At 48.1% G+C, this 23,338-nt stretch overlaps 7 protein-coding genes across 10 annotated transcripts; 2 read left to right on the plus strand and 5 right to left on the minus strand.

Moving 5' to 3' along the window:
* Positions 1 to 213: 213 nt before the first annotated feature.
* Positions 214 to 1,167, plus strand: LOC136189521 (membrane-anchored junction protein-like). Its single transcript, XM_065977509.1, has 5 exons — positions 214 to 329; positions 383 to 437; positions 506 to 584; positions 637 to 958; positions 1,019 to 1,167. Exons 1-5 carry the CDS (start codon positions 226 to 228, stop codon positions 1,059 to 1,061), a joined length of 603 nt encoding a protein of 200 aa, XP_065833581.1. The 5' UTR covers positions 214 to 225; the 3' UTR covers positions 1,062 to 1,167.
* On the minus strand, positions 960 to 2,112 carry LOC136189519 (calcineurin B homologous protein 1-like). Of its 3 annotated transcripts, none has more exons than XM_065977507.1 (7): positions 2,021 to 2,112; positions 1,893 to 1,965; positions 1,768 to 1,842; positions 1,513 to 1,714; positions 1,347 to 1,388; positions 1,119 to 1,289; positions 960 to 1,036 (listed from the first exon to the last, which is right to left on the minus strand). In XM_065977507.1, exons 1-6 carry the CDS (start codon positions 2,085 to 2,087, stop codon positions 1,158 to 1,160), a joined length of 591 nt encoding a protein of 196 aa, XP_065833579.1. In that variant the 5' UTR covers positions 2,088 to 2,112; the 3' UTR covers positions 960 to 1,036; positions 1,119 to 1,157. The 3 variants fall into 3 exon arrangements, with proteins under 3 accessions (XP_065833579.1, XP_065833580.1, XP_065833578.1); XM_065977508.1 differs by having other exon boundaries at positions 960 to 1,075; XM_065977506.1 differs by having other exon boundaries at positions 960 to 1,289.
* Positions 2,083 to 6,553, minus strand: LOC136189506 (calcium-activated potassium channel subunit alpha-1a-like). The gene is made up of 26 exons (XM_065977482.1): positions 6,293 to 6,553; positions 6,169 to 6,230; positions 6,002 to 6,113; positions 5,830 to 5,941; positions 5,688 to 5,763; positions 5,554 to 5,629; positions 5,410 to 5,490; positions 5,175 to 5,353; positions 5,017 to 5,130; positions 4,850 to 4,955; positions 4,715 to 4,797; positions 4,590 to 4,659; positions 4,469 to 4,537; positions 4,323 to 4,415; positions 4,150 to 4,265; positions 4,032 to 4,097; positions 3,894 to 3,983; positions 3,794 to 3,831; positions 3,482 to 3,732; positions 3,336 to 3,425; positions 3,192 to 3,278; positions 3,102 to 3,143; positions 2,812 to 3,034; positions 2,624 to 2,754; positions 2,391 to 2,558; positions 2,083 to 2,340 (listed from the first exon to the last, which is right to left on the minus strand). The coding sequence occupies exons 1-26, from the start codon at positions 6,524 to 6,526 to the stop codon at positions 2,170 to 2,172; spliced, it is 2,940 nt and encodes a 979-aa protein (XP_065833554.1). The 5' UTR covers positions 6,527 to 6,553; the 3' UTR covers positions 2,083 to 2,169.
* Positions 6,554 to 6,576: 23 nt separating this feature from the next.
* Positions 6,577 to 7,839, plus strand: LOC136189570 (uncharacterized). The gene is made up of 7 exons (XM_065977577.1): positions 6,577 to 6,710; positions 6,791 to 6,873; positions 6,928 to 6,994; positions 7,043 to 7,071; positions 7,121 to 7,198; positions 7,248 to 7,354; positions 7,404 to 7,839. Exons 1-7 carry the CDS (start codon positions 6,699 to 6,701, stop codon positions 7,634 to 7,636), a joined length of 609 nt encoding a protein of 202 aa, XP_065833649.1. The 5' UTR covers positions 6,577 to 6,698; the 3' UTR covers positions 7,637 to 7,839.
* LOC136189544 (vasodilator-stimulated phosphoprotein-like) lies at positions 7,624 to 10,423 on the minus strand. The gene is made up of 12 exons (XM_065977544.1): positions 10,211 to 10,423; positions 9,984 to 10,152; positions 9,275 to 9,727; positions 8,910 to 9,134; positions 8,700 to 8,847; positions 8,588 to 8,646; positions 8,452 to 8,534; positions 8,368 to 8,386; positions 8,099 to 8,307; positions 7,966 to 8,044; positions 7,852 to 7,909; positions 7,624 to 7,800 (listed from the first exon to the last, which is right to left on the minus strand). The coding sequence occupies exons 1-12, from the start codon at positions 10,399 to 10,401 to the stop codon at positions 7,772 to 7,774; spliced, it is 1,722 nt and encodes a 573-aa protein (XP_065833616.1). The 5' UTR covers positions 10,402 to 10,423; the 3' UTR covers positions 7,624 to 7,771.
* LOC136189525 (cullin-9-like) lies at positions 10,322 to 20,365 on the minus strand. 2 transcript variants are annotated; one of them, XM_065977514.1, is made up of 38 exons: positions 20,257 to 20,365; positions 19,383 to 20,205; positions 18,749 to 19,319; positions 18,522 to 18,694; positions 17,754 to 18,465; positions 17,532 to 17,679; positions 17,310 to 17,472; positions 16,944 to 17,245; positions 16,776 to 16,893; positions 16,590 to 16,718; positions 16,340 to 16,535; positions 16,110 to 16,284; positions 15,939 to 16,041; positions 15,793 to 15,888; positions 15,558 to 15,730; positions 15,362 to 15,495; positions 14,857 to 15,308; positions 14,622 to 14,797; positions 14,462 to 14,566; positions 14,297 to 14,402; positions 14,058 to 14,235; positions 13,847 to 13,992; positions 13,586 to 13,789; positions 13,342 to 13,521; positions 13,088 to 13,285; positions 12,863 to 13,028; positions 12,646 to 12,812; positions 12,510 to 12,584; positions 12,280 to 12,450; positions 11,917 to 12,225; positions 11,693 to 11,856; positions 11,543 to 11,633; positions 11,402 to 11,476; positions 11,242 to 11,352; positions 11,063 to 11,180; positions 10,881 to 11,014; positions 10,757 to 10,818; positions 10,322 to 10,693 (listed from the first exon to the last, which is right to left on the minus strand). In XM_065977514.1, exons 1-38 carry the CDS (start codon positions 20,328 to 20,330, stop codon positions 10,426 to 10,428), a joined length of 7,746 nt encoding a protein of 2,581 aa, XP_065833586.1. In that variant the 5' UTR covers positions 20,331 to 20,365; the 3' UTR covers positions 10,322 to 10,425. The 2 variants fall into 2 exon arrangements, with proteins under 2 accessions (XP_065833586.1, XP_065833585.1); XM_065977513.1 differs by having other exon boundaries at positions 10,322 to 10,696.
* Positions 20,366 to 20,456: 91 nt separating this feature from the next.
* Positions 20,457 to 22,693, minus strand: LOC136189554 (adenylosuccinate synthetase-like). The gene is made up of 16 exons (XM_065977556.1): positions 22,520 to 22,693; positions 22,402 to 22,469; positions 22,311 to 22,345; positions 22,198 to 22,260; positions 22,092 to 22,145; positions 21,986 to 22,043; positions 21,884 to 21,929; positions 21,772 to 21,833; positions 21,695 to 21,727; positions 21,596 to 21,644; positions 21,424 to 21,547; positions 21,216 to 21,370; positions 21,036 to 21,160; positions 20,886 to 20,983; positions 20,689 to 20,838; positions 20,457 to 20,637 (listed from the first exon to the last, which is right to left on the minus strand). Exons 1-16 carry the CDS (start codon positions 22,661 to 22,663, stop codon positions 20,585 to 20,587), a joined length of 1,317 nt encoding a protein of 438 aa, XP_065833628.1. The 5' UTR covers positions 22,664 to 22,693; the 3' UTR covers positions 20,457 to 20,584.
* Positions 22,694 to 23,338: the final 645 nt, after the last annotated feature.

Raw genomic sequence — 23,338 nt, forward strand, 5'->3', positions numbered from 1 at the left:
CGATGATGGAGCCGATCCAAAAACGCTGCTTGCCCAATTCTTGGGAAAATGCTTCCTTTCAGATCTTACATACTCCGCTTTCGGATTTCCCTCCACTTTGCACCACGATTCAACGTCGCACATGACTCGCAGAGCGTCAACCGATCGATAACCGCTTCTGAAACTCGCCGTTGCCAACTTAACAACGAGTCTGATAACGCACGCTACAAATCATTGAACGCGCCGATGGACGTCGAAAAGTTTCGTCTTCCGACGCCCGAAACGCGACTATTCATCGTCGAAGATTGCGTCTACAAAGTGAAACTGCGATCTCGCGGTTGCAGCGAAACGTCAGCTCGTCGCGCGATCGTCAAATTCTCGTGACAGAATTTCTTTCGCGCAGCGACTCGAAAGCGAGAAGTTTCTTCGAAGACAAGAAAATCCAAGAAGATTTAAAGGTGAAAAGGATCCTCTTACGTAGAGACAGAGACGAAAAGGCGGACACCCTTTGACTTTCCCTTCGTAGCGCATCATCTTAGCCATTCTGACAACCGGCGCCGAATCTCCCGCGCCCGTACAAGCCGACGACATCGTCGTCTATCCTTGTAAAAATAATAAAATTATAATAATACCTGTAATAACGATTTGATTTTTTAGACAAGTGTAGGTGGAAGGCGGCTGATAAGTTCAACTTTTACGTTGAAAACGTCCCGCTCAAGATTTGTCCAAATGTGTTCACGCTTCACGTCGAAATCAAGAATGCCGAAAAGGATAAGAATCTGAGCGACAGCGACAGCGATCAACCGATCAGACTTCGAAGAGCCAAACGGCGACGACTGGTAGAAGAAGAGGATAGCGATCCTGATAATGACGACGGGGAGTCGAGAAATGCGAAGAGGGATGATAGCAACGACGACGAAGCGAGAGAACCCCGCGCAAAAAAGACAGCACCTGAATCGCGAGTCTATCAACTCTTCAAGTAAGACATCCACAATGTGTATGAGAGAGTAAATGGTAGCAAAGGTTTGCACCTCTGCAGCGCCGTCTGTAGCATGTTCTGGAGCAAGAAAAGAGAAAGTTAGGAAAGTCGAGAAAACTAGAGAAACTCTATAAATACATATTTGATCATACGAACGTACGCATATCTGTCTTTTTTTCTGGCATCTTCTAATTGTGCATTAGAGAAAGCGAATGCTCATCTTCTCGTCTATCTTTATTCCATCCATTGCCTTGCAGAATTTGTCATAGGAAATGAATCCGTCCTTGTCCTCGTCAATTTCGGCCATTGTACAATCGGCAATAGAATTGAGCTGAGGAGAAAGAACAGGGCAAAATGAAATAATAACATTGGTCCTTATTTAGTGTACCTGATCACTTGTAACGTTCGATCCAACCATCATCTGAAGAACCTAGACCATAAAGTTTAGTTCAAGACCTCTGGTCGATGCAAACTAGATGCATTGTAAATCATTTTTTGACAGGTGCCGTACATCAATTTAGGGGGGCCCAGTTCTTACTACTAGTCTATCTTGCCTTTGTCAGATCTTCCCTTGATATTTTCTCGTCCTTGTCCAAGTCGTACACGTCGAAGACGAACTTGAGTTTCTTCGCTTTTGCGTTCAATTGCAGATCGCCGGCGCGCGTCGACGAAACGGGACGAAATTGGGCGAGAACGCGAATGAATTGACGAAAATTGACTCGCGCTTGCTGATCGACGCCGTCGCCATCGTCCTGGCTGCAAAAAGAGAGAGTAAAGAACGGTGCCCCCCGTACGTTAGATCGACGAACTCGAAAAATGCGTCGATAATTCGTTCTCCCAGAGGATTGATGGCTATTTCGGGAATGTGCTGAAAGTCTTCGCGCCTTTTCCGATGAAACTTTATCGAACGATCGCGATTGGCCTTTTTTCTTACCCAAGATATCCTTTGTTTGCCTTGTCCAAGTTCGAATAGCGATTGTAGAGTCTCGTGATCTGTTTTGCCGTGACTAAACGGTTGAGAGGTCAGAGAGATACCGCTGTGACAACAAAGAAGCGACTGACAGCCAGTTTCTGATTCGATCTCCTCGATTTCCTCTTCTCGCAGCGTCTTCGAGAAGTTCGACCCCATTTTAACGCACGTTACGAAGAAAAACTCCTGCAGCATACAAAAATGTGAAAAATTAAAAAAATTGCAAAATTCGTTCAACTTCTCATTTTCCTTTTTTGATAACAAACACCCGGTCGCTCGGACGAAGAGGATAGTCATAGGGGGGAGAGGTGATGACGCAACGCTGAGTACCAAATGCCCTATAGAGGCCGAGGCACAGGAAGCTGCGAGACCTTAAAACGAACGTAAACATGTCTCCGTAGAGACCTCCATCCTACGAAAAATAATGCACAACTAAAAGTGAGACAATCCATGTGCACTTACTGCAAAAGTATCGAATGGTGGATCAATGATTGGGCACTGGGTTAGACGACAGCGAATGATCTTTGACTTAACGTCGAGATCGTCTTCGCCTTCGTCGTCCTCTGTGACAATTTCTTCCGTATTGAGAAGCAGATGAAGCAACGTCATTGCCTTGCGATCACAGTACACCTAACATATGTAAGAAAAAAAGATCAGAAAGAAGAAAAAACTCAGAAAATTGGCTAAAAACATACCGAGCTGACGACCGAGTCCATGATAGATGAACTTATGGCTTGACCAAACGCAAAGGGCTGCGATTCGCACAGAGCCGCGTCGGGATTGTCCTCGTCTTCCTGATCAAGAAACTGAACGTTTGAATCGTACGCTAGTAAAAGAAAAGCAGTCGTTACAACGTTTCGTCTCTTTGACTCCTTTGTTATACCGAGATCAGTTATTATCGGAATATCGTATCCTTGCTTGGCTCCTTTGCCGCTCGGAAATTTCATCGATTTCAAGTTGAGCGTGCCCAAGATGCATTCCTTGTCGATGAGGTATTCGTCTTTCGATTGGCCAGCGGTTTCACACTGGGAACTTCGCAGAAAGACGCACATCGAACACGTGTTTACCATCGCTCGTCGAAGATCCCTTTGAACTAGAGGAGAACCCTGAAAACAAAAAAAGAGCCCAAGAACATCATCAACAACAGATACGCTCAATAGAAATTGAACTGACGCAAATGATTCGAATGTCGTTGAGAGATGAAAGACTCTCCCACTAGAGAAATTCGCATAATGTACGACAAAGTGATGCAGCGTTGCATACTTCTCTCTCCAAGTAGCTTCTATCTCCCAGAAGAACGACTAATTTCAACTCAGCAACGGCCAAATTTGATGCACGCATAGGCAAGAGCTGCGCAGATTCACAAATTAGAACCTCATACTTTAAGGAAAAGAGAGACGACCTTACCATATCTTTCAAGCCAATAAGAACGGAGCTATCGTCTCCTATCACGCAGACGACGATGTGATGTCGAAGATATTCGCACTCTCCGTCGGTCTGCGGAAATTAGGATTATCTACACAATTGCGACGACGGGGTTATAGCCGGTATACCAAAATAGCCTCTTCAAACGACTGTGCTTGATCGCACACGTAAAAGGATGCGCTCCTATTCAGCCGAATCCCAACGCTAGCAGGAGTCAATTTTTCCTCCTCCTCCTCTTTCTCCTCTTTCTCGTCGTCGTCGACGACATCTAGTTGGCGACTTTCGTCGCCGTCGTCCTCGTAAGCGTCATTCGAAGAGGCGGCGGCGCGGCGAAAGAAACGTTGACTCTTCCTCGAGAATGACTTGAGTTGAATTTCGTCTAAATCTCAATCCAATAAGGCGGTCTGTCCTCTCGAAAACGCACGCGCCTACTACTGTACCGTTTTCCACCGAATAAGATTCGCTAAAGTAAGAGGCTCTAAAAATGTGGAGACGCCAATTGATCGCGATGAGACGCTTTAAAAACAATCGATCGTGTACTTTTCCGCCGTCTCCTTGTCAAACGCCAAAAAGTAGCCTTGAGTGCCCTTTGAAACAATGAACTCTTTACGAGAAGGATTGAGAAGAATTCTACGGAGAAATCGAAGATGCTGTCTGACAACGGGGCTAGGCACATACGTTGACGTCGAACTGCTTCTGTCTTCAACAGCCAAAAGAACGATATTCCATTTTTTGAAGCAAATTCTAAATTTCGTCATACACCACGGGTAGGCACTTGGCTCTAAAACTCGCTTACTCGGCGACTTCGGGAAAGGTCATCCCGACGAAATTCTCCGACAATTGAGCCATGTAAAATTCGTATCCGCAACCGAAGAAGTAACTATCCTGCCAATTTTCACTCTGGTTCACGTTCTAAGCAATCGGCTATCAAATTAACTTGGGAGAAGAAAACGAAAGAAAAATCCTAACGCTGTATTCGTAGGATCCAATTCCAATTATATTGCACAGAAGAGTGGAAAATCCCGGGCAAAGACAGCTCTGAGCAATCATACTCAATTTCAGCTAAAAAAGAGTCGCTTTATTATTTTTATTTCAGCTCAGGAAAGACCGCGCACTTCTGTCACGCATATAATTGCATCGCCATACTGTCGCGGATCGAAATTCGGAATACTCTGTACCAACGCCTAGAAACACCAAATGAAGAGAACAAGCTAAGGAGACGAACGTTGCGCTAACCTTGTTCTTTTGAAGAAGAACCTGCATCACGATTCTCATATCCTGCTTGTAGTTCTTAATCGAAACAGCCCTTCCCCCCCAAGTGCATCAAACTTTGGTTTCGTCATTAAAAAAAATTAGCGTACCGCATCATGTTTTCCGAATCTTTTTCTTCTCGATTTGAGACGGTGTTGTCGGCGAGAATGATGCACGCTTCGGCGTCTTTAAGCTAGAGTGAAAGCATGGAATCCCCACGTACAATGAATTCTCGTTCTACGCACCTTGACTCGCTTGAGGTCCTTGATGCTGAGCGGAGACCCCTGGAAATATTCCGCTCCAAGCGCATAGTAGCGCAGAATCGATTTCAGGTGAGCACTCGGAAGCTCTCTAGGTAGACAAAAAGTCTGATTTTTTTTCTCTGCACCTGTACTCTAAAAGGGTTACTTACAAGTCAAGAAAGACAACGGTCGTCTTTCCCTCTTCGTCGCGATCTTCGTGAAAGAAGTCCTTGAGAAAATTTTCCATGCTCGCCGCAGTCACGTCGCCGCAAACGACCAGATGCCTAAAAGGACGGTCATCTCATCAAACTCTCCTTCTCTCGCCTACCTCAACGTGATTGGATCGTAGGATCCCAAGTATTTGTTGCGATCCCCAATGTAGTCGACGATGAGCGGAACGTAGCTGGCAAAGAGAGCCAATCCTCCGACAATGAAGACGATCATGAATATGCGTCCGAGCGTAGTCTCGGCTGATAAGTCTCCATAGCCCACAGTCGATATGGTCACCTTTCACAAAAATCGACTCAATTTGACGAACTTGACTATTCAGACACGGAACATACAGCGATAAAATATTGAGCTTGAAAATAATCCAAGGGCATGGCATTTGTGAAGTCCACCCACGGATCTCCCGTGTTTTCCAACTAAGAGAGAGAGAGAGAGAGAGAGATAAGGTGTAGGTGTGAGTACATCTGTACTTCACGCACCAAGTGAACAACGCTTGCTCCTAAAAGCCAAAGAACCAGAAGACTGAGAAACGGATTGAGTGTCAGCAAAAGCTTTCTGCAGACGCAATACTGCTATAGGAAATTTTAACCAATTAAGCCAGACGTAAGCGGACCTTGATTTGACTACTCCAAAAGATTCGAGAAGTATGGGCAACGAGAGCAGATCTCCAATTCTCCAGAATCTCAGTCCTAAAAGCGTCCAAGTGTCCCATCAGAAATGCAAAGGCAATGATAATATCCCCCCCCCCCAAATACCTAGCCACCACTGGTTAGCTCCAAGAGCGTAGATAATAGGCGGAATCGTCGCAAAGTCGGCAATCGTCGACGAAGTGACCCAAAACACGAGTTTATCTTTCGAAGCGAAAAACTAGAGACAAAACAAAAAAAAGTACATCTTCTCAGTCGAAATTTTCTCCGACGCATGTACCCGCAAAAAAAAGTACAGCAAAAAATATGCATTAAAAACGACGTCGACAATGAACCAAGGATCCGAGTAGACGTCGCATCTTTCGACGTTCAAACACTCGACGCCTCTTTTCCTACAAAAACGGTTACGTCGTCGTGCCTCGCTCGATTTTTAACGCGCAATCTAACGGGAACGTGTCTCTTATGTAAATGCTAAACGATCCGATACTGAAGAGCATGGCAAACGCGGCCTACAGCAGAAGAACAAGTCCATTGGTCACGCCCCCTATAGGTCCTCTTAGTGTTACAGCACCAAAATTCGTCCACCGACCGCGTTCAGCGATACCCAATCTTTAAAGAGCTTGAGCCGGAGAAGAGCGAGCTTCGATCGGGGCGCGTCTGAATCGTCGGCTTTTCGTAGCACGAGAACGAGACGGTAGATGAGGAAGATGATGAGAAAGCCGAAGTAAGGAGCAACGGATGCCGTCACGAAGTAGTGCCATTTTCTCGTGCAGCCGCTCGGAAGCGCTTGGCTGCAGTTTGCCATGTGCCCGAAGAAGAAGAAGAATAAACAATCTCGGGCCCGGATGACTCAAATCTCGCGACACGTTTCGGAGCTCTGCAAAGTCTTTAGTGGCCATCTTGCTGGGGAGCTAAGTCTTCTTAGTCGATTCGTTTATCGAAATGCAAATCAACATCGAAAAGAGAAGCAGTTTCAAATGATCAGAAGGGTATACTGAAGTAGTAGTAGTCTAGTAGTAGTTGTGTTGGATACGTGAGCGCGTCATATGGCTGATTGCTTCACTAACAGATAAAGACTAAGATAGGGGCAATTGTTAAAGCCGGGTGTCACGAAAATGTTCAAAAATTCTGGCATCGCCACATGAGGAAAAAGTAGAATACCTAGTCATTAGCTTAGAACAAATTTGCAATTATCAATTTTTTAAGCCCAAAGTTTTCAAAATTAAAGGCCTTGAAAAAGGAATTAAAATGTCTACAAAAGGCGTCCAGAGAGGTGAACACCAAAACAACAATTGAGAAAATATAGCAATCTTCACCTCAGGGACTTGAGCTGTGTGAAAAGACTTATCTGTAGGCCTAATTCTGCATTGGGTAACGAGATCACTAAGCAGGTTTCTAGATTAGCAATCAATAGTCTTTCTCTGGCCTTCTTTGTGGCACTCAATCTATTTATTGTTGCATGTGTCAGCCGAATATGGTAAAGTACCTTGTTTTAGTTGAGGCAAATGAGAGAGCATTTTTTGCAGGGTACTTCTACGATTTGTTATTCACAAAATAGCTCAAGTGAGAGCGTTCAAAATCAAAGGGAAAGAGCCTGCCATTGAGACAGCTTCAAACGAGGATGACCTAGGAGGTGAGAAGAAGAAGAAAGAAGTCGATGATAATCAGCAACCCTGCTGTAGAGCCAGTTTCGCGGCAAACCTTTCAGCTCAAAGAAGAAGAAGCCGCCTCTGTTCGCAAAAGAAAAATTAGCAAACGCATCGCGAAGCTAAAAAGGAAGAAAATATTCGGAGAAATCGTCTTTCAGACGTGGATAGAGAAGAAAAAACTGTTCTATCGAGCTCCCAGGAAGGGAAAACGTCATCGAGTACAACGTGTGTGTCTAGAAGCGACGAGAACCAATGAAACGACATGATTTATCTTTGAAGCAGAAGCAATACCACCACCAAAGCCAGGTCACTTGCGAAAAAAAAGAAAACGTCACCATGAAAATGATTCATAGACTGGTTACGTAAGTTCATTTCTAAGTACATTGCACATATTTGTTCATTCAACGCTTTTGCAACTCAAGCTTTACGGCTATAAAGAAATCATAGAAATTTATAGACAAATGAGAAATAGTGCACTTACCAGCAATAATTTCGTTTTTGGTTTTCTCCAGCTCTCTTCTAATTTGCTCCATGATTTCCTAAAAAATCGCATTCTAACCTAAAGAGACTACATCTACTATTCAACGCAACGCACATCTTTGAGTTGCTGCAATGGTTCTGATGAGATAGCACCAGTCTCATCACCCTTTGAAGGACCAGCCTGCTGCTTCAACCTAATAACAACGCAATAAAATAAAACCTTTTTTTTCCCTCCTGCGTTCTTTTACTTGGGCCGTGGGGCTGTAGCTGGTGCCGCCGGTCCAGCAGGTCCTGGTTTGGCGGTCGTGGAAAGTGGCGCCGCAGAGGCGGCGGCTGCGCGAGGTCCTTCCGCTTCTGACGCAGCGCGTCGTTTGGCTAGCAAAGCGGTTAGATCTGAGTCTCCTGAAGCGGGCGGTGGAGCCGCTGCCGCACCAGCGGCGTGTGAACCGTCTGTAACCTAAAGAAAAAGTAAACTTTATACTGTATATCACAGTAAGGGCACGCGGGAAATGATTACCTCGTTGTTGGCTGCTCTTCTGTTAATTGAAAGAGAAAGAATGTTGACATTTTGAGTACGAGTCACTCACTACTGTTGCTTTACCGTTTTCTCAGCTTGGCCGCCATTTCATCCATAACAGACATAGGAGCTGGAGAAGAAGAGCCTTTCGAGCTGGATGAATCCGACTGAAAGAAAGGAGAAAATCGACCAAAAACAATTTTAAAAAATGTTTTCTTACCGCCGCCGATTTCAGCGTCACAGACTGCAGAGCATTGGACAAGGAGGATGTAGCAACACCTAAATAGGAAGAAGTCGTCTCTCACGCAAAAAAACAATAACAGAGAACGTACTTCCGGCTCCTCCGCCGGTGGGAGGTATTACGGCCGGCGGCGGCGGCGCAACGGGAGGAGCGGGTGGTGCAGCGGGTGGCGGCGGAGCCGCCGGAGCGGCAGGAACTGCAGGAGGCGGAGGAGGCTGGGGAGCCGGCGACGGACTTGACTAAAGCAACAAATAAGAATCTGATCCCGCCCGCCCACTCATATCATTCCTAATATTCCTACTTCTTGAATAGAAGAACGTCTTTCAGGTGCAGTGGGAGGTGCTCCCTTATGAGGTCTCCTCTCCACTGCTGCCGTTCCTTCAGTGTGGCTGAAATGATCCTGACGAAGATGAACTTCAGTTATAGGCGGAGGTGGCGGTATCGCCGCCGCCGCCGTTGCCGCCGTTGCCGCCGTTGCCGCCGTTGCCGCCGCCTTTTCAAGCTCAGCATCTCGTTCGCGTTCAACCTAGAAAATAAATAGCGGTCACGTGTACGTAGAATATAAAAAATACGGATAAAAGAATTAATCAATTAACCAATGACGTCACATATATATAGAAAACTGCCCCCAGCCCCGCCCTTTCTAAAAATGCGAGGTGCCAGTACCTGTCTTTCTCTTTCGAGTCGCTCCCTTTCGATCTTTTCGCGCCGTTCGCGCTCCTCGGCCTCGCGCTGACGCTGCAACTCCTCCTGCCGTCGCTTTTCGGCCTCGACTTCGAGCCGACGCTGCTCTTCCTCCTTACGTCGCATCTCTTCTTCGCGTTCGCGCTTCGCCTGCATCTCGCGCTCGCGCATCTCCTCCGCTTCTTTCGCCTTCTTGTCGATTTCGTCCATCGCCGCCTGTTGCTTCTGCATGTTGCCCGTCACTTGGGGCGGCGGAATCGCTTGGCCCGACGTCAGCTGATCGAGCGCGTTCAGCGCTTGTTTCGAAAATTCCTCCGCTTCGGATTTGTTCGCGAAATTCAAGCCGTACACTTGACGCTGGTCGCGCCATTGATGAAACGTTGGCGTCGCGACGTTGTAGCGAAGGCCTTTTACGAGCGACGCGTTGATGACGACCTGCGTTTTCGCAGCGCGTGAGAGAATCCAGGTAAAAAGGGTGACTAGTCTTTTTAGGTAGACATTATCGAAGAAATCGATTCCCCGCCCATAAATTCCCGACGACCAAAAGCAATTCCGCGAACAGTAAAGAACTCGACGATTACGCGTCGACGCGACGAGCGAACGAGCGGATTGGTTCGCGCTTTAGTTTTTGCGCACGAGGAGCGATCGCGCGCGCGCGCGTTTCTTCTCCCCCTTCGCGATTGTTACGTACCGAGTGGTCTTGAATTAGGCGACCGACGATTCGAAACGAGTTGTTCGTCGTGTGCTGATAGATGTGAACGTTCGCGAAGCCGTTCATGCCCATCGACGGTATCCATTTCTTCGTTTTATCTTCGTAGACCATTACGGCCGCTTTGGCTCGCACTATGCTAAATTCTTGACTAGACGACATCGACGTTAGGTTTAGACGCAAACGACGCACGTCTACGCTCGTCTTACCTCATTCTAGGGCCAGAAACGAACCAGGCTGCACAACCGGTCTCACTGCCCTTTGCGCACGCTCGAACGGAACGTGAGACCCCGCCTTCGAAGAAATTTGTACAAGACCACTTCCGGTTTTTGTGAGACCCCCATCTCTGTGGTTTACGGAACCAACTAACAAACGACCTCGAAAGAAAACAAAGAACCATACTTAGATAGACTAAAACCCGCTCTCAGTAGTCGTCGTCGTCGTAGTCTTCATCGCTGTACATACCATCCTCATCCTCGTCTTCGTCGTCTTCATCGTCGTCGTCGTCGTCGTCGTCGTCGTCATCTTCATCTTCATCTTCGTCCTCATCTTCATCCTCATCTTCGTCTTCTATATTCATGTCGTCATCGGGACTTTGGGTGTCATCATCACTTTCCGCGTCGCTATAGGCCGTACTCGAATGGTCACCCGTCTCACCACTAGCCGATTCTGATCCGCTGCCTTCGCCTCCACTACTGAAATCAAAAACGTTGCGCGCTACTTTCTTATAATACAATTAGTAATTGAAAACGTACTCGCTTTTCAGTTCCTCTTTTCCACTCTTTACTTTCTTCGGACTCTCGCCTAATTGGTATTGCTAATAACAAAAGAAAAAAATAAGCACGAGCAACTACTAGCCTATTAGATTGCTTAATTAACCTGCATTGAGCCAATTAGCATTTTCTCGATAATTCCTTGAATCTTGGCTATAATTTGATGCCCCTGCGTTATTTGCTGATCGTGCATCAACTTCAAACTGGAACTAATGTCATTCACGCGGAGAACGGTATTTTCTGAAAAAAAAGTTCGGCTGAAGCAGCTCTAGGTAGAAATGTCGCTACCGAGCAAAGTTTGCAGTGCAGCTGTTTCGTTTTCGAGACTGTCAGCCAGCACGTTTAGGTAGTGCGACAATTCATTCTCCTTTACGTAGTAGGTGTAGATGCAAGAGTAGCAAAGCACCTAGTATCGGAAGCTGCGCAAACGAACGAACGAAAAGTGACAGCTTTCTGTTCTGCTCTACCTTGCGGCATTTTTGCAGCAAACGACAGGCATCGACGACAAACGTTAGAACCTTGAAGGGAACGTGTTCGGTAACGCTGTTGGCACGCTTGCCAAGGTTAGCAGCAAAAATCTGCGAGGGCAAAAATACAAAGAACTGCATTCTTAAAAGACCTACGTACCCTTGCAGAATGATGGCTTGCACATTGCTGATTGAAGTCGACAAATCGTTTGCCACTCTTCGCCGATTCGCTCACCTAGAGGGAAACGAAAAGAAAGTCCATCAATTCAACTCCTATGATGGGCCATCGATTAATTAATACTTTAGCGGAGCAGCGGTAGTAGTCGCAATGAGAAGGCCTCCACGGTTTCAAGCAGCGCCAGCAGAAACCGTGTCCACACTTGCAGTTCATGCTAAAAAAAGGCAAACTTTGGGAACGACTACGATTTTTAGGAAAACAGATAGAACTCACTGAAGACACCCGTCGTTCTTTTCGATAGGCGCATTGCATTTGGGACACTTTTTCGAAATGACTCGCGCTAGTTGCTTCGACTTGGCCTCTTCGTCCATTCCGTCGTAAAAGCCGCCCTCGTCGACCCACTTGGAGATTTGTTCGCAAGAAGCGGGAAAGTGTCCCTGCAAAAAAAGAAAACATTTCGACGCGATGACGAGAGTGCGCTCGTCGTCTTTTTTTGCCTCGCCAAACGTGCACAAGAAGCACGACGTCCATTCGCATTTGGTGCACGTTCCGATGTCGGCTATTCCGCTGTGAACCAATATCTGATCGCATCCTTGCGGATTTCGGCACCACGTCAACTTCTTGCTCTCCTCCACGTACGATCGAATGACGGCCTGCTCGTATTTCTTAAACGTCGAATTTTCCTTTCCGAGAGCGAGCAGAATGAATTGCGGATGCAGCTGAGCCGGACACTTTGGAACGGGACACGTCGACGACAAAACCTGATTCAACTCGACTTGAATGGCAATGTGACCCTCCCAGCAATTCTGCGACGAGAAAAAAATTAACAATACTTTCCGCTTTTCCTCCTTTTCGTTTACTTTGCATATGGCGTGGCCGCACACTAGAGCAAGGCAATCGCCTTCCTGTTGTTCTTCCGTGCAAACCGGGCACGTGATAAACGAATCGGTATACGTCGCAACGGGTGACGACGGTTCTTTCAGCTGAAGACCGGTATCGACAAGAAAGTCTTTACCTTCTTTTAGCCAACGCTACAATGTAACAGTTCTCAATTGACAATAGCCTATAGCCTATATGTAGACGCACGTACCTGAATAGTGGCATCTTCATTCCACTTGCAACTGCACAGCAAATGTTGAATTACGAGATCGTCTTCTTTAACTACCTAAATATTTCCGTATAAGGAAATAAAGACTCCAGCCTCGTTTTCCACCTCTTCTTCTTACCTGCGATACTTTCTTGCACGAAAGTGCCAATCTCTCCTTAACCTGCTCGACAGAGAGAGTCGACGGGGTGAGACGAAAGGAGACCGGCGACGGATCGTGCGCGTAGAAGTCTGACGAATACATGCGCAATAGTGCCGGCGTTTTCTGCGAAGTTCGGCCGCGAGATCCTGAGAGACGAACCTAACACCTATTTCTACAACACAAAAAATCAAATTACCTGGATTCTGCTTTCCTCCCGCGCTCTTCTGTCGTGACGTATGTCGCTTCAGCTTCCTCTTCTCTTCTGCCGCTGGTTCGACTGTCGCAGTAGCAACGGCGGCGGGGGGAGGAGCGAGAACAGCAGAATCGACCTCGTCCACCGTCGCCGCCTCGCCGTTATTCATCTATATGCAAAAGAATGCAATAAAATCAACGTGATCTCGCTCTCTTCTCTAAGTCTTACGCTCGTATTCACGCTCGTTTCGTCGCCGTCGGACGGATCGGGAACGTAGTGCAGCAAATTCGACGTATCCGAATCTCTTTTCACGTATCCGTTGTCAATCAGCCTATTGATTCCCATGCAGACGTCCTGATATTGACATTCGAACGCTCCAAAAGGCGCGTGATTATCAAACTGGCCATTGCGGCAACCCTTGATGACCTGAAGACAAAGAATTAAAAGTCCAGTCGATAGTCGACGTCGAGCGTCTCTTTTACTTTCATAGCTACGTTATCTACGGTCAACGATTTCTCTTTTTTAAGTAGTCGAACGACGGCGGCGTCCATTATTGCTTTTCTCCTCTCAAAAACGTGAGCGAGATTTCGTCGACCCATGCCGGAAGACTCGTCTCCGCCCGTGCCAACCAAATGAACAGTCCGAATGCGAACGACCTTTTGCTAATAAAAAATCGCGAGTTTCTCAATACACTCAATCGTCCAGTCGTCCGCTTCTTCCGCTTACGGTGGACCCGTTGAAAAACTCGTCATTGACGGCAATTACGTCGCGAGCCGAAATAACCGGTTCGTCGTCCGTCGATCCGTCGTCTCGATGACTGGTTACGACGCACAGGACTTTCTGTCGGGCCGCAGTCAACGCAATCACGGCCTGCTTTAATTCGACGTCCGGAAGACGAGTCGCTTCGCTCAGCTTCGAATACTCTAAATTCTGAAAATCCCCCCTTCCTCAAAGTTGCTCTGAGACGTAGAACTGGACAAGTAGTACCTGATTCTCGTTGAACGCGTTGAGGACGATCATCTGCGGTGTCGTCACTATCAAATCGAAATCCCCATAGGCGACGATAGCCCAACCGTGAAGGGTCCAGTCCAGTTTGCGCGCTTTCTCGTACTGCTGCAAGCAGCACATATCGTCTAGAAAAAACAAGCGCGGCGTCACGGCGTTCGAGAGCTCCCCTCCCCGCCAAACGATCTCTCACCCGTCGTAAAAAACGCTTCGTAGCTCTGACAGAACTCGGCGAGCGCCGGCGGAAGACTCGATAGGTACGACAACGACGAGCGCTTCTTAAACGGCCAATGACACGGAGTCAGGACGTAGGCAAGGAGATTTCCTTGTCTATACGTATGCGCTCTCTGTGCTAGTAGACTCAATTCGTCCTTCGTTTGAAACGAAATCGTTTTCGTACGTGCGACGGGGAAAAAATAATGTTTGAGCTACCTTGTCTTCGACTCCTCGAGCCAAGGCGACGTCGAGAGCTTCGGTTTGGGTGTCATAGAAACGGTCCATCATTGCTAAACTCTCGTCGACGTCCTCCAACATTTCCCTTGATTAAAACTCGGACTAAAACGCGACGGCTTTTTTTTACGAAACGACGTCTATTACCTTGGCCACTTGTGCCTAAAACTGACGTCGAATTCCTGCACCGATCTCTTCTCCAATTCCAACGACACCGATCGACCTCGCATCAGACGACGAGCCAAGTGTCGTCTACGCCAAAAAAGAAAATATTCGAACGGCATACCAAGATCTTACCACGACGTACCTATAAAAGTGTTCAAAAACGTGCGCCAAGTCGAGATTGCGAAGAAAATGCAACGGCTGAGCGAGTCGTGCGAGCCACTGCTCTCGATCCGTAATCGTCATGGCCTGGAACTTGCCGCTGTCCTTTCCGGCTACGTCTAACAGCGAATCGATGCTGAGCGAGAGCGCCTCGCAAATCTTGACACGAGACGCGAATAGAGAAGGTAAAGACGTCGTCGGACGCGTAAGAGAATTACCTCGACGCCCTTGATCTCGTTCAGCGCTTTGAACGCGTCGGCCAAGCCCTCGTTCAAAGCGACGGCGAACTGGCCGTGATTTCCAAAGAGCTGCGTCATCGATTTTCGCAGTTTTTCGTATAGACTGCAAAGAGAATTGGCGACGTCGTGCGGACTCGTCGCGTGCGTCGGCGCGGACAAAAACGAATTGGTGTGCCGTCGGACGAGTCGCTTCCAACACCGACTCAGAAGATCCAAACCCTTTCCGCCTTCGTGCAACTGCTCGTCGTCGTCGTCGTTCGAAGTCGAATCGCGCTGCAGCGACGTGTCGCAGTCGACGAGCAAGCGACACATGCGTCGCGTGCGAGACAGCGCGACGAATTCGTCGGTGATGCGATTCGTCAACTCGTCGTTGCCGACGGTCGCAACGTAGTTGCTGACGAGCTGGCCGATGCTACCCTTTTCGGAATCACCTACGAAGCGAGATATAGAAAAAGATGAGAAAACGCGCAGCACTACACTGTACCTCTCGTGGTGAGAGCTTTTACTAGGGGTGCTACGAGAGCCGCTTGACAAGCGCTTCCTAAGACTAATCGCGACTCTTGCGACGGTAGAAAATTGTCGGCGAACGTTTGCTCGTACTGTATGGCGACACTGAATCTGAAATGGACGACACGCGCCAAATGGGGAGGGAAATTTTCGGATATTTTTTTTAGGGGTACTTGTCAAAAAGATCTAGAGCGGAAATTTTGCCCTTCTTTTCCGCCGTCCAAGTCTTCGTCTGTATACGGTAGTAGAGGAGCGTGTGCGCCGTGAAAATTTCGCGAAAAAGGGGCCAATAGGTTGCCACGGGACCTTCGCATTCGATGCCGCGAACACGAGTATCAATGCCGCCCTAGGGAGGGAAAAGGTTGAGCGAGTGTGCCGACGTCGGGTCGGTCGGTCAGCCGTACTCACCTGATGACAGCGGCGAATGCGCACTTGAATTATGCTGTACGGCTTCTTCGCGTTTTCTAGCAGAACTGCCGTCCTGGCGGAAGAGGAAACATTGACCTAAATAAATCATTGACGCTCCACTTTAGTACGTAGTGGGGCTATATCACTTCATTTATGTCGGTCAAATTGCCGACTGTGCTGCCTCCTTGGACTACAACGCGTTGAGGCATGTAACTAGAATCAGTTGGATTCACTACTAAAGTGAGTTTTCTGATTCAGAAAAAAAAAAGAGAAATGAGAGCTTTTCTTCACTCGTTTTTTCTCTCAAACTTGCTCACCTGACAACGATGCCCTTTCGCATGTGCAAACGTATCCAATGACTTCCCGTGCTTCCGCTGCTTTCCCAGTACGAACGTAGATCTCCGTCAGTGAGACGATTCTTTCGCGACGTGTTCGACGACACCTCCAGCTTATCCCAACACTTTCCGTCCGACGAGACGACCAAATCCGAATCTAGTAAATATAATTATTAAATTCTCGCTGCGGTGACGGGCGGCGGCACTCTTACTCTTGCACAATTCCTTCACTAATTGACCCAGTCGTGGAACGATGGGAGGCTTGGTTGTAAAGCGAGCCTCGTCGATCATTGAAATGCAGAGCTGAATTGTTCCCGCTAGGACGCCGCGGAGAACTTTTTCGTGAAGGCCGGCCTGTTCGTCGAGACCTTTCAAGCGGGACAACAGCTGCTGGCAATTTTCACGAATCTAGAAGCGAAGCGAGATGAAATTCTCTACGTAACGAGAAAGAGGATAACGAACTTTCGAATTCGACGACGAGTGTTTGTCGGATGCGGTTGTGAGAATCGGTTTGCCGGAGGCAGCCAAGAGGATCGCCGCGTCCTGATCCGACGTCATCATGAGAAGCAGCTGGCATCCCGTTTCGGCAATCTGAAAAAAATAGGGACGCGATGTAGAGCAAAATAGCATTATAGCAATACAACAAACCGATGCGTCATTAGGATTCGCTTTCATGGCCGACAACACCATGGCAACGCCGCCGTTGAAAGCAATCGAGGACCTCTTGTCCTTGCCAGCACTCAAAGAGAGAACCTCTTCCAGAACTCTGAAAATAAATGAATAAATAGTCTTTTTCGGTGCTCTTTTTTTTATTACGTTAGGCCTTTCTGAATCGTCTTCGCGTTCGAACTGTTCTTATCTAAGGTTCGAGTGAGGTCGCCTATCAAATCTTTTTCGATGAAAGTTTCGGCGAGGAACGATTTCATTCCCTGCTCTTCGCTAACTAGATCGCTTAGAACGCTGCAGGCCAATTCGGCGGCTTCGCTCTTTTCGGCGTATTTCGTTAGGAGACATTTCACAATGGATACGGTCGAGACGAAGAGATCCTTTCGAAGGGGCGACGGCGACTGCACTTTCACTCTGCCACTTTCAGTGCACTGGGTCAGACGACAGAGCACCTGTTTGACGACGAGAAGACGGACTATTAACAGAAAAATAATAATAATAGATATTACTCTATACCTGAGCGGCGGCCAATTGCACGTTCAGTTCACTTGCAAACGATTTCGTGCATTCGAGGACGACGTCAACGACTCCGGCTGAAATCAGCGGCTGGAAAAACTGCGATTCGCTCTCCGAAGGCGACAAGAGCATGCACACGGTCAGCAAACCGTTAGCGACAGCACTGGCGAGAAAGAAAAAAAAGAAGTGAGCAGTTTTTCCCCATAATGTGAATACCGCCACCTTTTGATTTTCTCGTCCGACTGGTGACTATAGCCGTACTTGCAGATTCGCCTGAGAGCGGCGAGCAGAACGTTCAGCGACTTGGCACCGATTGACCAAACGATGTCGCGCAACAGAACGGCACTTTCCGACCCCTTATAATCAAAATCTCGAAAAAGAAGAAGAAAAAAGAGAAAATCCTAAGCGCAAACTTTCTCCGCACGCAAATTTCATCTAGGGTACCTGCACGATCTTGAGCTCCAACCAATTCCTTCAGAGCGCCCAATCCGTTCACCTGCACCCCGAGCGATCCTCCGAACGTCCCCAAGCAATCCAACACCGATTTAATGGCTCCCTTCGTGGCGGCATTGATTCGCAATTCGTCGCCTTTTTTGCCGAACGCCTTCAAGACGACGCACGCGTACGAGCAGATGCTGCCGTCCGTCGGCGATCCGCCCAACGACTGCATCAATTCCAAAATGAAATCGAGAACGGCGTCGCCGGGAGCGTTCGACATCTGCGTCTTGCTTCCGCCTTCTACTGAGACGGACAAGAGTTTCAGCGCCTGATAGACGACGTGCGGCTTTAGCGTGTTCTCGCGAACGAAGCTGTTGAAATCGTTCACGCTCTCCACCTCCCATTTGATCGGTTTCAGCGACGCGACGATGGTATCGTCTCCGACGGCGGCCGGCGGCTCCGCGTCTTCGGAAAGAAGGGAAGAATCGGCAACTTTGGAACAGACAGCGACGTCGTCGTTATCGGATGAACCCGTCGTCGTCGTCGTCGCCGCCGTCGCCGCTCCGGTTTCATTCTGCTTCACTTTGTGGATTTCTTCGAAACACGTTGTAGTTGGTAGTAGATGGTTTGACGACGATTGGCGAGCTATTTTGATTAGGCTGGAAATGACGTGAGACTCGAGATTCGATTCGATGATATCGTCCAAATTCGCAATGGTCTAGAAAGAAAGAAAGCCAATTCGTTTTGGCACCAAACGAGTGTGCAATCTCTTACCGGGGAATCGGTCATTTCTCCTATCTTTTGACAAATCGTCTCCTGTAGATCTTGCGGAAGCAATTTGAGCATTCCAAGTACCTCCCACCAATGATCACGGCAAACGGAGTTGGCACGCTGCTGCTCCCTGCCAAACAAGCCGTAAGGCAATCTCGCCGCCTTTCCAACAAATCCTAGCAGATTACTATTTATCATAAACAGATAAAGACATATCATTATTTGAATACCCATTTCGTTTCCTTCTAAGGGAGATGAAGACGAATCGGTGGCGGTAGCGGCGGTGCTGTCAATCAATTCGACCATGTGCCAGAAAACCCAGTACGTGTCCCCGTAGTCGTCCCACAGAAACTGCGCCGGCGGCGTGCCGTCGTTGCTCTTCTTAAATTCGCCCACGTCGCCCGTCGACACGCTTTCATAGTCTTCGAGCATCGTCGCTCTCATACCGGGTTCAAGAACGCTTTTGACGTATTCCCCGTACGCGTCCTTGTTCGGAAAATCCGATTTCCTCTTGTATTTGGACGCCTTGGACGAACTCAAGTCGAAGCTGCGCTGAATTGACGGAACGAAGATCGATCCGCCGATGACGGGATTCTCGTTCGGAATGACGGGAGAGCTACTCCAGCCGAGTGCGTGGCAGAGTTCACCGATCAGCTGAGACGTCGCAAAACTCAATTGAAATTGCAAATTCACGAAGGACGACGACGAGGGCATCGATTCTCTATTCTGCTCAATGTTGTCTATAAGAGACATGACGCGCAGATACTTTTTCATGAGGGCAAACAGAGTGCTACCAGACGCCTAAAGAGGAGAAAAAAAAGGAAACGTATACATTCAAAGACACGCCGGTGTACTGGTTTTTACCTGAGGAAGACATACACTGTCAAAGGACACTCCGTGCTCCTCTTTCGACGCCGTCTCAGCAAACAGCTCCATGAGCATGGTCCGACTCGTCGGATCGGCCAACGATTCGTCATTCCCGACGTTCGCCAACGAGAGTAGCACGTAGGCGCGACTGCCGGCATCGTGCGTGGCGAGCGCTTTGAGCATGAATCCGGCGCTCTGACGAACGCTCGCCACCTTCGACCAGAGCAACTCCATGATGAGATTGAGCGCTCCCGATTCGCGAAAAATTCCGGCGAGCGCGCCGATGCGCGCGTAAGCGCTGAGAACGTTGAGCGTGTGCGACACGTTCACCGATTGGGCGCCTTTGTCGATTTGACGACGCGCTCTCTTCACCAGCGAATGCACGTCGCCTTCCATTTCATTCATCTCCTCCGAATCGAGAATCTCCGACGACGACGACGACGACGAAGCCGACCCGTTGTCGCTTTTTTCCTTCTCTTCTGTACTCGTCATCAAGTGAGGACAACAGGCCGAGACTTCGTCGCGAGTCATCCACATAAGGTAATGGGTCGCGCCTCCTGTCGTCGTCGTCGACGACGACGTCGACGTTTCCGTTTGTGCGCCGTTTCCGCTCCCAGCGCCGCCGCCGCCGCCGCCGCCGCCGCCGCCGTCTTCTGACGAGGCGGGGCCTCCCGTGCCGCTACTCACCTGTTTCCATCGAACGAGGACTTGCTGCGTTCCGCGAAAGGTGCGCTGCCTGAGCAGTTCGTCCGGAATGAGATAGACGTCGCGCTTTACGGCGACGACTAGCGTTCCTTCGGGAACGAGTGTGCCTTCTGGGCTGCATGGACAGTTTTAGGGGGACCCTCTGTTTCCTCGAATTCCAGCTCACTTAAATTTGTCTTCTTTAGACGTTTTTGGAAGTGATTCCAGTGCTTCTTTGAGCTTCTGCTTTAGACGCGGCATTTTGGACGAGCAAAGTGAACGCCTTTAGCATACGGGAACCTCCAGGGAACGCTGCCGCGAAAGCAGAGAGGAAGGAGCGTGGGTTTCAACGTAAAATCCTGCCGGAATACAATGCAATACGATAAGTGCGATCGAGCGCGCGAGGCGACGCCATTCTTTTCTAGCGCCAACAGCCTGACACGGAAGTGTTTTTATGGACGAGCAATGCACACAATAAAATGTAAGCTAATAAAGATGGAGTCCCCCCCTTCCTCTTAAAACAATTGAATAATAGAATCTCGTCCAGGACCAACTCCAATCCATTGAACTAAAATGAACAAAATAATTATTCTCCTAAATAATGGCTCGTCATAGGCACCTTTGACTCCAACAATTTCCTCAATCTTCTTCACATAGGCCTGAGCGTTTGAAGGCAACTCTTCAAACGTCTTGCAATCCTTTGTGCTTGTCTTCCATCCTGGAATTGTGACGTACTCCACCTCCACATTTTTCAAAAGCCGCTGGTCAGCTAAAACAACCATAATGCCACTTCAATAGCAAACACGTTCCTTTTACCGGGAAACAAGGGCAATTTTTTTCCGTCCACTTTGTACCCAATGCCAATTTTCAATTCTTCAAACGTATCGAGTATATCAATCTTCGTCACAGCAAGACTACACAAAAACATGCATACGGTAGTACCCGCGCACACATCAATCGCTTTACCTGGTGTATCCATTGATTACAGCTGTGTATTTGACAACAACCAAATCGAGCCAACCACATCGCCTTCGTCTGCCCGTTGTCACGCCCCACTCATGCCCTATTTCCTGCATCTTAGTCCCAATATCCTAAAAAAGTTCTCTCGCTCACTTAATCGTCATATTTATAACAAGCAATTGGTACATCTGTCAATTCCGTTGGAAAGTATCCGACTCCAACTCGCGTTGTATAGGCCTTGACCACACCGCACACGTGATTAACGGACTGAAGTGGAATGCCAAGACCAGCACACACACCGCCAATACTGCAAAGACACGATGTCACATATGGATACGTTCCTGGAAGAAAAGACACCATCCCAAATCTTCCAAATTTAGACGCAAAAACCAACCAAAGTCAATGTCCAACATGGTTGCATTGGCACCTTCGACTAAAATTTTCTTTTCCCCGGCTAGTGCTGTGTTCATGTAGTGAACTGTATCAGAAACCATAGGACGAACTTCATCCGCTAAAACCTAAGAAAAAAGTCTACACGAGATAATTCAGTAGAAAGATTTACTTACCTTGTACTTCTGCAATTCCTCTTGTATGTCAACGTTGAGACTCGGGAATCTAAATTCATGATCAAGAGACGTTTTCTAAAAGAGTACGCGAATATTTACCGTGTTTGATATCCTTTGGCTAGCATTTCAAATCTAAGAAAGCCTGTCATTTGCTGCTGTACAACGTCACGTAACACCTTGCAGCAAAGTCTTCAAAATCGCCAAGCAAATCACACAATCTCAATCCGCTTCTCGAAGCCTAAAACAAATGCTTGTATTGTCCAATAAAAGTTCGTTATTGCTAGCAACTTTGGCAGCGTATGTAGGTCCAATTCCTTTCTTAGTCGTCCCGAGACTGACAAAAAATAGAATTAGAATTAAATTCTTAAGTGAGAGCGTGTGCTTCTGTACCTGCTCTTTCCCTTTTCTTGCTCAAGAAGGGCGTCGACTTCCTGAAGCATTCCAAAGACTAGATTGTAAGAGTATTTTCATACGTCACCCAAATTGTACAACCCACCCAAGTGAGCCCTGTCTGAAATCAATAGTCGATCTCTCCATGATCCTTTCACGCCTGCGTGTAGATATGACGTCAAATGAACAACTCGCACGCAGTTTGCGCACACCTTTGGCTTCCATTTTAGCTGCCTCTTCAAACAGCTGAGGCAAATTCACGACAACTCCATTGCCTTGTCATAATTGAATTCAAATGCGTGTAATTAACGCGGAATCGAATTACCGATAACCGCCGTGCACGATTCGTGTATAATCCCACTAGCAAAGGTAACGTTCGTAGCGCAAGTAGACTAGAGACACTGACGAGATCGCACCTCGGAAGAAGATGAAAGTCGTACATCGTTTCGCCCACGACGACCGTATGACCGGCGTTATTTCCTCCCTACGCGAATCGATAGGAAGGAGGAGATCCTTTTCGAGGAACATTCGCACTTGAGCTCTGCATACGACGTCCGCCTGCGAAGCGAGTTGATCGACGAGCTTTCCTTTGCCTTCGTCGCCCCATTGGGACCCGAGTACGACAAAGACGCCGCTCTCGAGATCGTCTTTCGATTTCTTCGCCTGGGGTTCCGCCATGACGGTTGCTTATGTACACACAAGTGACGATGCGTCCGGGACGGTACGGGATGTGGTTTTATTTTTGAGCATGACCCGCGCGTTCAAAAAGATCGACCGATACAGAGAAAATCGTGCATATACGCAAACAAACGTTCAATCATGCAAAAAATGTACATATCTAATTCCTCTTGAGTCTTCTTCACGCGCTTCAATCAAGAAAAGAGTACTGTACCTAAAAAAAGAAGGGATAAAATCTGTTCAATCTGTCCGTGTACGTACCTTTTTGCGATGCGTTCGCATCGGCATTAACCAGGCCACACCACGTGGAGGTTCGAACGCAGTCAGTGGCCCAAAAATTTTGGAAGCGAGACCTTGCTTCAACAGCCCGAACACGACCGGTACGGCCTGGATCGAGAACGGCTCTCCCACACCGTCCCCCCGACCGCGTCGTACCGGGGCCCCAGAGAGGCCGTAGACTTTCGCTTAGATAGGAAGCGAGCCTACCGTGTCAGGAGAGGACTTACGAAACGATTGCCGAGTCCACCGATTGAGGGTCAGCGTTTATTGTCCTGGGGGTCGGGTCATCTTTCGGGTATAAGTTACTAATCCGAGTGAGGAAATACCACGAGACACTGGGCCCCCACACGTTTCTTTGGCAGTAAGTGGCAAACCTTAGCCAGACGCCCACTCGGC

Source organism: Oscarella lobularis, chromosome 7, assembly GCF_947507565.1.
Source record: "Oscarella lobularis chromosome 7, ooOscLobu1.1, whole genome shotgun sequence".
In the NCBI taxonomy this organism is placed as follows: domain Eukaryota; kingdom Metazoa; phylum Porifera; class Homoscleromorpha; order Homosclerophorida; family Oscarellidae; genus Oscarella; species Oscarella lobularis.